The 12,286-nt window shown below is 33.9% G+C and overlaps 1 protein-coding gene across 5 annotated transcripts in view; it reads right to left on the bottom strand.

Moving 5' to 3' along the window:
* Nucleotides 1-1,439: 1,439 nt before the first annotated feature.
* Nucleotides 1,440-12,286, bottom strand: part of LOC306868491 (MOB kinase activator 2-like) — a 50,018-nt gene continuing 39,171 nt past the window's right edge. For 3 of the 5 annotated variants that reach the window (XM_079414684.1, XM_079414686.1, XM_079414687.1), the window contains 4 exons: nucleotides 9,068-9,231; nucleotides 7,253-7,346; nucleotides 4,135-4,259; nucleotides 1,665-2,992 (listed from right to left, as the gene is read on the bottom strand). In XM_079414684.1, coding sequence (XP_079270810.1) covers nucleotides 2,721-2,992; nucleotides 4,135-4,259; nucleotides 7,253-7,346; nucleotides 9,068-9,231 — 655 coding nt within the window. In that variant the 3' untranslated portion in view covers nucleotides 1,665-2,720. Of the gene's footprint in view, nucleotides 2,993-4,134; nucleotides 4,260-7,252; nucleotides 7,347-9,067; nucleotides 9,232-12,286 lie in introns of all 5 variants that reach the window. The other 2 variants (XM_079414685.1, XM_079414688.1) reach the window with 2 other exon arrangements.

The following is a 12,286-nucleotide window of genomic DNA, read 5'->3' as shown; positions in this document are numbered from 1 at the left end:
ATATCAGACGAAGTGAGTCATACTGTTTTTTTATCCACTTTTAACTTTTATATTTGGTATGTCTTCCTTTTGCAGCAATTCCAGAAGCACATCTCTCTGGTAGTGTCAGTATATTTCCTGAGGACTTCAACACTAATGTTATCTCATGCCTTCTGCAACTCAAGCCAAAGACTTTCCTTTGAATGTACAATGGATCTGTCCAGTTTATTTTCCAACTCGCTCCAAATGTGCTCGATGGGGTTGAGGTCTGGATTTTGTGGGAGCCAGTCCATCATTTTCAATGTTCAGATTTCTTTCGTCACAGGTATTTCCGGCAATCGTTCATTTAATTGTAAAGGGGAATTCAACAAAAACAACTGAATCCTCTTAAGTATGCCTAGTGTTTTAATCATTTTGGCCACCACTGTATATAATTGTAATATATTACTTTTAATTTATACACACACAGCTAATATATAATTTGTAATTGTAATTTAATATTACTTTTTGCTGCTTATTAATTAATTGTACTAATTCATAACGATTATTATACTAAAATATTTTTTAATATTTAACATTTTAATCAGTTTTTTTTAAATATACATTTAATCTGAGATCTAAAGTATTATTAAATTAAAAAATTACTATTAAAAAAGAATTTAATGTTATTTCTGTCTATTTTAATATAGGTGGCTCTCTAAATATCAATTCATTAATTAATAACATTTAAGTTTTGTTTAATATTTTAATTGCATTTTTCATCTAAATTGTAATCCGATATGTCTTTGTATCTCTTTAAACAAAACTAGTTATGTCCACTTAATTAGTAACTAAATCTCAGGAGGTTAATGCTGAAATACCATGTTTGTATTTACAGGAAAACATTAGCGCAATACTATTAATATTATATATTTTAGTGAGGATATTCAGTTCTAAGAAATACGGATGCACTGTTGGAAATACGTATTTATATAAAGCTCTCTTGTTGAGAGATATGCAAGTTTGAATGATGCTCTCAGGGTGTTGAATGACTTGCACATGCATGACCTTTCATAAAATCCCTGTTTTATGCCTGTCTTATATAAATAAACCAGCCTGTTTATTTGTATTGTGTTCCTGTTTTACGCTTACACAGTAGTTGCTTTCAAACATGTCTGATTCTCCTACAGTAGGGCCTACAGCTAAAAGGTTTACCTTATGGATATTAATTAGATGACTCGGATTTACCAGAATATAATTATCTTGATGTTGCTTGGCAACCGTCCTTACCTGCCCAATGACTTACCTGAACCAATATTCATGAGTCTTTTAAAATTCATAAATGTAGCCAGGTTTGTGGGTACAGATCGTCTTAATTGAGAAACATTGTCATCTTGTGGTCATACCAAGTAGTACTAGAGATTGTGAAGTTTTCCTACATATTAATGGTAAATTAAAAATTAAAGTCTGAATAGTGAGGTAAAAAGTTGCAATTACCTTTTTAATTTTTTTATATCGCAGTGAAAACGAGCTTCCATACCATTCAAATGCCTCGAATGCACAACGTATTTCTTAACGTGTAAAACATTTCAAATGATCACCAAACTACTTAAGTAGGCTACGTAATTTCCAAGTCTGAACAAAGGATGGATGTTGCAAAGGACCATCTTTCCTGTCTCAGTAATGAAATAAACACACACTGATGTAACGTGGCATTTCTTGTTTTTATTTGATTATATTTCGCAGAGCTTAAAATATTAAGTGGCTTTTAACTTAGATAATTCAAATACATAAAAAGAAAGCAAGAACTCTGCAAATATAGATAAAAAAGTACAAATAAATAAAATGAGGAGAGATGCTCTCTCTCGCTAAAGGCAATTACTGTGATTTTTTTCATTATATATACTATTTCTTGGGAAACAAAAATGTAATGTGCATTTTCTACACAAGTGGGCTGCCACAATATTCATGACTTCTGATAACTAAAATAAAAACGTGGAAAAAAAAAGGTTGTGATGCTGGAGGATGTGCTCATCAATGCAACACAGCAAGTCAACTGCCATGCAACAATCACTAGTCCGCGTCTGCAGCGTCTCTCTGAGCGAGCAGACATGCAGATATCGCTAATATCCTTGTCGGAAACCTATAAAGCAACTCCAGACTTCCTCTAAAGCATCATTCAAACCATCAAACGTTTTATCCTCGTAAAAGGCTAATAAGCACATTGGAAATTATTTAAAAATACAAAGACATGGATAATGATGGCTAGAATATGAAAAAAGAGAGATGTTGCACTAGTTTAGTACAGTTTTATGTGAAATAAGGCTGCGGAGATCATAAACAGTCAGTCGGTGCGTGACGTGACTCCCTCCACAAGGGGGAGCCAGAGGTCAAGGATACATTTCTAAACATTGTTGCATATAAACAGAAAATACCTTAGCTATAATTCTAAGGCACCGATGAGAGCCGAGCTGAAACGCCATTCCCTAAAAGAAAACGAAAACCTCAAGAGAGCGCATGCGCAAAAAAACGATAATAAAAATGCAAAGTAAAAATATAAATTGTTCCTGTATAAATGAATGGAGACGGATTGTTTTGTCCTGTAGGAAACGTTCACACCAATCTGTGCTGGTACGAGAATTGTAGACCACCAGCCCTCAGCCCCAACTTTTGATCAGTTCTCATGTGAAATAGTGACGGAGGGGCCCGTCCATGAAGGCCTCGCACGTTTCGTCGTCATCCTCGAGTTCGTGGCTTGAGGCTCATCTCTCGGTCACGTGGTTGTGTGTATGGGGCGGCAGGGGGGCGCACAGCACCTCCGACAGGTCGTCCATGATGCAGGTCTCCTTGGGGTCGATGAGGTTGAACTCCCTGACGAAGACGATGAAATGTGCGTACAGTGTGTTCAAGTGTCCCTGCAGCTCCAGAGCCACCGTCTCTTTAAAGTGAGCCCAGTAGATGTGAGCCAACACGTGAAACAGATACCGGCAGACCTTCTTCACCAGAGACTCGAACGAGTTGGGAAAGTCTTTGCCTGAAAGCAAATTGAGATACCAGTTATCATTTAATAATAATAATAATAAATACGTTTTGTTTTCATTTACATTTATTGTTTCATCGTTAAATAAGTAAAAAAACGATTATTTTTGATTTTATTTTAATTATTAGTAAAACAACATGCTATAATTACCCCGAAAAACTTTAGTTTTATTTAGTAATGTTTACTAACGGTTTATTAATAATATGTATTTATAATGAGCACAGCTATATTTGCAGGCCTTGTTTGAACACTACAACAAATGTAGAAATTAAAACAATGTAGTAATTTATCATTTGCGCTATTTGTTTTCAATTCCATTGCATTTGTCGCTTGTAAATTTAAATAAATATTAAAAGTATGTTATTAAAATAACAGGTTTAAGTAAAACAAGTCAGTAATGTTATTTACTGCTTATAATTAATTGACATGTTAATTGACGTTATTTCAATATCAATAACCTGCTAGGATTACAAAAATGCTGATTTATTATTATTACTTGCAATAATTTATAATGATTTTTTTATTCAAATAAAAATTGAAATATGTTCAATGCTTTATTTACTTCTAATTACAACAATAAAATGACAATCATTTGTGCCACTATTTATTATATTTGAAGTTTTTAAATATTTATTATTATAGTCTTAGTTTAGTCATTTTGTTGTGTTTTTGTCATTTTTATGTCTATATAATATTTATCTTTTAGTTTATTCAATTTTATTTATTTTACTATTTATTACTATAAACAAGAAATGAAAATGTTGCCTTGGCAACTAGGTAAAACAAAAGTTTATTTTATTTTATTATTTCAGTAAATATATTAATATTAGCATTTTACTTCCACTAATTTGTTTCTATGGTTAGAATTTTTGTTGGCAATAAACGAGTTAGTTAATAAACATTAATTAAACCATAATATTTATTTTGTTAATTCACTTTCATTTACAAAATTTAAATTAAATGTAAAAAAAATAGGCACAAGTGAAGTTAATTAATTTGAATAATCTTCCTTCCTAGTTAAAGAGAAATTACACAAACTCATTCTCCTCAATGAACACTAGAAGGCGCCACTGATCTCAAATCTCAGCTCTTGTATTTCTCTATTATGACTGCTAGAGGGCAGTGATCATACACACCGTATTTTGTGGGAAAGATTTCTTCATCCGTCACTAATTTCTGCACAAAAGTCATGACTAGGTCGACATACTGAGGCGCAGTGCACTTCGTCTTCTTCCCCCTCTCGTCATACCAGTAGTATATCCTGTAAAAATACAGTGACATTTACTAACTTGAGCACTTCAGGACAAAGTGAACAATTTACAGTTTAAAAATGTACTAACTATACAGCTCCTATCAGCATTTTAAGGAGGACTGCTCATGGTGACAGTGAGTTTGGGAGGGTAGCGTGGGTTTGAAGGACTGTAGACATTACAAATCTCTAGGAATGCAGACTGAACGCATAACTGACCGCAAACCAATGCTGATCCCTCCACGGACGAGCAGCTCAAACATCAGCTGAACGTTCAACTGAAATAACCGTCATGGTAAACTAAAGCACAGTTAGCAAATAAACACAGACGGACAGGTGAGTAAATGCCAACGAGTGTCTCAATGTTCTCAAATATCTTCTAATGACACGGCTGGGGTACAGATCGGTCCAAACGGTAGCGGATTCATTTACAATCACAAAAGCACAAGTACTGAATCTACCTGCACAAGACTCTTCAACAAAACATGAAATATTAAGATTCAAAGGCCTAATCGGTCATGCATTTTCATGAAAATACTTTGGAGTGTGTGTTATCAGAGTATGTACACAAGGAACAAGCTAGGAGGAATTCAGCCGATTCTTCAATGAAAACTCTTTTTTTGACAATCTTGGTATTTTTGACACTTTTTTCAAATTTCAAGGAAAAAAAAAAATTACTTGTATATATTTTTATTTAATTTGATCTTTTTTCGACTTTTTATCTCACAATTGACTTTTTTTCTCATAATGGCATGATACAAACTCAGAATTCTGACTTTTCTTTCAGAACTGCACGATATAAACTCGCAATTCTGAGAACATATCAGCCCCCCCCCCCCATGGTGTCAATGACGATATAACAATATCATTTGTCAAAAAATTATATATTTACAAAACAAGTGAATATTTGTTTATTAATTCTTATTTATTTATTTAATTATTAAATGTTTACCACATTTGAAATAGTCTATAAAAATAATTAAAGTAAACATTTAATATTTCTTTTTTTAATTATGATGGGACAGATCAGAGCTGACAGGAAGCGAAGTGGGAGAGAGATGGGGGATGGTTCTCGAGTCGTGATTCGAACTCGGGACGCTCGTAGCACAACGGTGCTGTATGTCAGAGCGCTGCCCACAAGGCTATCGGCACCGACATAAATGCAACTTTTAATAAAAACCAACCCATGGGAAATGGAAGTGTATGTAGTTCAAGAAACACCCACTACAAAACACACATAAGCATACTAATACATACCTCAACATAGGAGCACATAACTCAAAATGGACATCAGGTCTATTTGTGCATCGCTGTCCCTCCCTTTCCTTTTCATCAGTAATGATTTCTCAATGGACAATAAATACGGCTCATGTTTTGGTGAGAGCGCCCATCGTTGCCCTGCGAGGAATGCCTGAGGTGAGCGTGTAATTGTTGGTGTTTTGTGTGCTGGTAATTCACGTCCTTTAACATTAGTCAAGAATAGTCATGTATCTGGTTCTACAGGGTCAGACTTTAGAGATTCACACCCAGCCGTCACTCCGGCCCAACAGGGCGAACAAGTTGAGCAGCGATTTGTAAAGTCAACACGGTTGGCTGTGGCAATGTAGAGATGGAGGCACGGTTTTTTTCAATGCTTGAAATTGGAAAATGAAACTTATTGAGATCGTTTCATTTTAAATAGTAAAATCTTTATGATCAACCTTTAAGTGGATTTTGGTATAACGTTTGAGGGTGGACTATTTTATTTTATTATTATTTATTTTTGAAAATTGTTCAATAAGTTAGTTAAACTATGTGAAGATATACTCAAAATACTGAGCGTTTCAGTCATAAAGCTGCTCTCACATCATAAAAAAATAAATAAATCTTAAAATCAAATGACATTCCTTACTATGCTGTGCTCATAATCAAGTTTAAACAATTTTATAGAAAGTCCGTTTTCTAAAAAGCTTTGTATGATGATAATGACAGCTGTTTTGGGAACAGCAAATTGTTATTAAAAATGGCAAATTCTTCAAATAAACATAAAATGACTGAAATATTAATTAAAATAATAATTATTAACATTGTGCTTGAAAATTATAAACTAAATATATGCATAAATGTATATTTTATGTGTATATCTCTAATAATATGTAAATATTTTGTATTTATATATTAGTTATATTAATAAATGTGTTTAGTAATATATTTATTTGTTTTACATTATTTGTATTAGTTTATATGTGTATTTCTAAAAATATAAATAATAATAATAATAATAATAATACATATGTATTATAAATGTATTTTTATAATAATAACAGTAGTAGTAATAATAATTATTATTATTATGCATTGTAAATTATTATTATTAATAATAGTAATAAAATAATAATTATTATTATTATTACTATTGTTGTTGTTAGGTAAAGATACAGTTTTCTGAAATTTCAGACTATATAAATTTGGAAATTTAAATGCACCCTTAAACAGTACTCTTAAAAATTAATAAAAGATATTTAGTACTATCACTGAGCTGGTCGAGACTAAAGCTGTAAGGTAAATGTTGCTTAACATAATTGTATAACTGATCGCTTTCATCCTAAATTTGGGCCCCTGATCATCCCAAACAGCCTGTGAGAACATGTAACTATAGGCCTTTAAGGTAATTTAATTGGTTCCACCTCCAAGAAACTTACAAAATCCCTGATTCTGAGAATAGTTCCCTTGTATTCTCTCGTTCAAAACACATCTGAAAGCCAAACAAGCACTGGCTTCAGTCAAATGTGTCAGCTTTCATTCCAGTCATGCATTAACCCTAATCAGACCCACAAACCCAGATTCTCACAAAGATGGTGTGCTGATCTGGAATCTGGTTTTAAAATGGAAAAACTGTAAATATGAGAAATATTTGATTCAGAAGCACTTCTTGTAAAAGGAGGGTTCTGGTTCTCATCCCAGGACATGTCTGGAAGAAGAAAGAGCTAGAAAAACAGACAAAAGAAAGAGAGAGGAAAACTTACGTGTTGCAGGCCGTCATGGCTTGACATGTGTCCCCAGTGCAAAACTCAGAGATTGTGCTATACTGCAGATTTATGAGATTGAAGAAGGTTGTTGCTGCAAATGACAAAAGAAAAGTTTTAAAAGTGACATTCAAAAAGTTGACAAGTTTTTCATTGTTATTTCAGAATCACTAAAGCTGAAGATAATGGCTCTGTTCCAAAACCAAATAAGCGCCCTATGAAGGCAGCATTTCAAGGCATCATAGTCACTCATGGTGCAAAGTGTCCCTGCTGATCAAACCAGTTAAAACCAGCCGATGCTGCTTGCATGGTCTTAGCTGATTTAAGCTGGACATCTGGTCTCCCAGCCTGATCAGTTGAAGAAGTGGTCAAAACCCCTCTAAAACCAGCCTGCTAAATCATTTGACCAGGCTGGAAGGCCCATTAAAACCAATCAACCAGCCTAAGTTAGTTTGAACTGATTTTTTCAGCAGGGTTGTTCAAAAATGTAGCAAATTAATTATAATGGCTTACTAAACACCTTTTTTTCTGAAGCAGGAAATCCCAGAATGGACTGGGACAAGCTTTATGAAAAAAAAATCCAAGATGACGGACAAGGCGAGATAAATGTTGATTATATATATATATATATATATATATATATATAAAAAAAAAAGATTAAAAACATTTTATTCAATACCACAAATTATCAATAAATTACAGTTAAAAGAGTTATTTGTGACCCTGGACCACAAAACCAGTCATAAGGGTCAATTTTTCAAAATTGAGATGTATACATCATCTGAAAGCTGAATAAATAAGCTTTCCATTAATGTATGGTTTGTTATGATCGGACAATATTTAGCTGAGATACAACTATTTGGAAATCTGGAATCTGAGGGTGAAAAAAAAATCTAATCACCTTTAAAGTTGTTCAAATTAAGTTCTTAGCAATGCATATTACTAATCAAAAATTACGTTTTGATATATTTATTGTAGGAAACTTACTAAATATATTCATAGAACATGATCTTTTCTTAATATCCTAATGATTTTTGGCATTAAAAAAAATTAATTTTGACCCTTACAATGCATTTTTGGCTATTGCTACAAATATACCTGTGGTAATTATGACTGGTTTTGTGTCCGGGGTCACATTTCACAATATTTTTGCGTACTATGTTGTTTTTATTTCATTTAACTATCCTTACCTTAGCAAAATGCTAACATCAAACATGAAAGCTTTTGTTCACCAGGTGAAATTCAGGGGTTCGTTCAAATCATTAACCCTAAGGATTAGCATTAGCAATTTGAATTAGCGAGCTGGATGAACACTAGTTAGCAAACACTTAGTAACCACTTATTTATTTGAAACAGGAAATAACATTTGGTTCATGATAAAACTTTGTTTTTATGGTTTACTTTTTAACTATCCTGTCATTAGCTTAGCAACATGCTAACATCAAACTTGAAAATATTCTTTTTTAAGTTTTTAGTCCAGTCACTTAGAAGTGTATACTTATGTGTAAAGGTTTGTTCAAATCACTAACCCTAAAGATGAGCATTAGTTAGCAAGCAGCACTTTCCTTTTGAACAGAACATAACATTTGTTTATAATACACTTATTTGCACATTTTAATTGTTTTCACATTTACGGTTTAAAAGGGTCATGCTCTGCTTTATGCTTAGAACTTTTTTACACTCACACACAAAAATGTGACTGTTTTCTAAACTCCTGACAGACAGAAGGGTATTTTTGAAGATGGACAAAGACTCTAAGCCTCAAAATACAAGGCAAACACTCATAGGGGCTGTAATGTTTGCTTGGGAACTCACTGTTGTTGGCGAGCCATTCGTTGAGGTCGATCTCTTTGGTGGGAAGCGACACCAAATCTTTCAGGTCGAAGTCCACGACTCGCACTTTTGTGTACTCTGGCTCCATGTAGTGCTTCTTCTCTTCAGCGGGTGCTTTCTTTCCATTGGGCTTCGTTTTGGATTTCCTGCAAAAGAAGAGGGATGCGTTAAGAAGAGACGCATAGAGTGAAGTGTTTTTTCATTGCCATTAGCGCCATCAAATACGCAAATTGTTTTCAAATATGTTTTCCAAACAATGTACATGTACAAACAAACAAACAAATAAATAGAGTTTAAAATTGATTTTTTTTTATTTCTTAAAGTCATAACTTTATTCAGTTTTGGGGGAGTTGCACCACATGACATTTGAACTGAACTAACCTTGCCTTATAAATAAAATAATAATAATAATAATAATAATAATTTCCTGTTCTATGATTTTTTTTCTGCATGTTGGTCGCACCACCTGACTTGACTTGGTAGACAACATCAGTGAAGCTATTTTAATGATATTTTCCTCTAACAAATAATAAAAGAGTTTAATTTTTTAAAAATGAATAAATAAATAGATTAAAAAAAATAAGCAGAGCAATTTTACCACTTAGACATTTACTTTAAGACCCCTAAAAATAAATCAAATAAATATTTAATTTAATTTTAGAAATTAAACATCACAAAAGAGGTGTATTCAAGTCAATGTATGTGTGAATTGCATTTTGAATATTTTTTGAATAAATTAACAGATCCAGACAAAAAAATAAAAAAAATGTAAGAGCTTCTACTGACAAAAACCGTTCCTAGTCTAGTTTCTAAACTAAATCTACATCTCTGCTTCGCTTCTTTGGAGTAACCCACATTTTTAGTCTGTTTCAAACTCAGGTGTCAAAACAGACTTGTACTTCCAGTGCGAGTTTTTACATGTAAATGTCAGAATCGCATTGCTGTGGCAGATCCCGCAGCTGGCTGAGACGAAGGTTACAGGGGAATTAAACCGCTAATAACAAGAGTACAGGCAAAGACAGGTTTTCAAGAATTTACATCCTTTCCTTGCACTCACTTCAACTCCTCTTGGGTTTATTATGTTTATGTGAACAAATAAGGCACTTTTACGAAGAATTTCTCTTTACTTCTCATTCATTTTAACTCTGTCCTTCCGTTTAGCTTTAAAACAGTGCTGTTTTTCATCACACAAAGAAACTTCCTAAATTTATAGCTCGTCCACCAACATGATTTCCTGTTAAAGCGTCTCTACACTGTAAACAGCTCATTCCCAACCTCAAGTTTTTCAACAGTTCCTCTTTTCACACGCAACAGTCCATCATAGGACCAGGAAGAGGACTTATCTCAGAGACCAAAGTCCATAAACATAGTTTTCAAACTGAAGCCAAGACAAAGGAGCGGTTTGTGGGATTGTTGGGATTCTGGATTGCTTCCGAGCGGGAAAGATCTTATCATCCATATCGAGGTCTTAAATTGACTCGTGTCAAAGGTCTAAAAGGGTTAATCATGGAGCACGGTCCGATCAAACATCATTGGAGCGTGGGAAGTCTGGTAAACTTCAACTTTATTTGGACGTCATTTAACTACTCCGTATTAGTGTTCCTTGTAAAACAGGAAAGAGACGGAGATAAATCACCACGGGAATTCACACCATGAGGCAAGTTACTGCTTGGCTAATGTGTCAAAGATATTTAAAAAATTGAATTATGAAAGAAACAAAGATAAAGAACCAAAAAAGAAGATATTTCTCTATCCTCTTTCAACAATGACACTGTCCCTAAACAATGAGCCACCTCATTATTGAAATGGGAACAATAGGAGGTATAAAACATTGCAGAACTCGTCTTGCACATAAAAATACCTGAATGATAAGAACAGCACATGATGGATGATAAAATGACATCCAATGAACGTACACTAAAAATGGACCCAAACTATATCTAAACCAAAAGGACAAAGGCCTGGGTGGGATCTTTTTGACCAATTAGCAAGCAACCAGAACCATTGTACTTTTGGGGGAATTGGTGAATAATTCATACGAACTGGTAATTTCATTTGCATGTTTTCGTACGATCTGCTAATATGCCCTACTGGTTAGGTTTAGAAGTGGACCCTCATGCATGTTTTTTTTTTCTTCCTTTAAAAAAAAAGTGTTTCCTTATGAATCACATTGTATGCTTGTTTTTTTTCTGAAAATTGCACATTTCTGTATGAATCACATTGTATAAATTCGTAAGCAAAACAGCACCTTGTATAATAGTTGTGTTTTCTCTAAATCTTTTTTGCCTTTTACTATGATAGAACAGTATGTTGACAGGAAGTATGGGGGTATGGGATCAGGAAAGGTCCTCAAGCCGGGATTTGAACTCGGGAAGCCTGAGGCGCAACAGCACAATATATGACAATCTCTAAATTTGGTTGAGCAGAACATGAAATATCTCGCTCATGAAATTATTCTTCAAAACTGATCTGGGATAGGCTTCCTTTTCCATATCTAAAATAAATACGAAGTTATGTTATGAAACTAGATAAATCACATCATTATCCACATGACGCAGCTGATCAACATTCAAATACATGGCTAATGCTTGCTGCAAAGTATTAAAGAACTTGCACAACTGATCCAGGATCAGTATAAAAGGATCGACGTCGAAGGATCAATCAGTATCAAGTGAAAGTGATGCCAGCAAGCAAGCAGGCAGCTGTCAGGTCCAGCTGGTAGGAATATGAACTTGAGGCTTGAGACAGCTGGAAGATCTGAACATCTCCCAGATCCTTTGATGGATCCACGCAGCTGAGCTCAAACACTCTGCTTCCTGCAAAACCCATCCCTCTGCTGACTAATAAAGGACATATTTTAATGTCCAGAATTGAAATACGATATAATTTCTTAAAAGTAACATACAAAAAGTTTTGGGAGTGACATCTAAATAAATGTAGGAGTGTCTTCCCTATTCTACAAAATAAAGGATTCGCTTCTGAACACACAATCAACATTTCAGAAACATCTCACAGCTTTTTTTGTTGTCATATTTTACGCTTATTTGCAAATAAATCAAAGAACATACCTCAAAAGTGGAGTGATACCAGATTAAACTCAAATGTGAACACTACCAAGGCGGAGCCAAGAACGGTAATCTGTAAAGCTATGTTAAGAAACATGATTTTAATGTTTGATACACAAACTAGAGCTGAGTGGAT

Source organism: Barbus barbus (genome assembly GCF_936440315.1).
Source record: "Barbus barbus genome assembly, chromosome: 50".
NCBI lineage: Eukaryota > Metazoa > Chordata > Actinopteri > Cypriniformes > Cyprinidae > Barbus > Barbus barbus.
The sequence above is the reverse complement of the archived record's forward strand: the minus strand, read 5'-3'. Positions and strand labels throughout refer to the sequence as shown.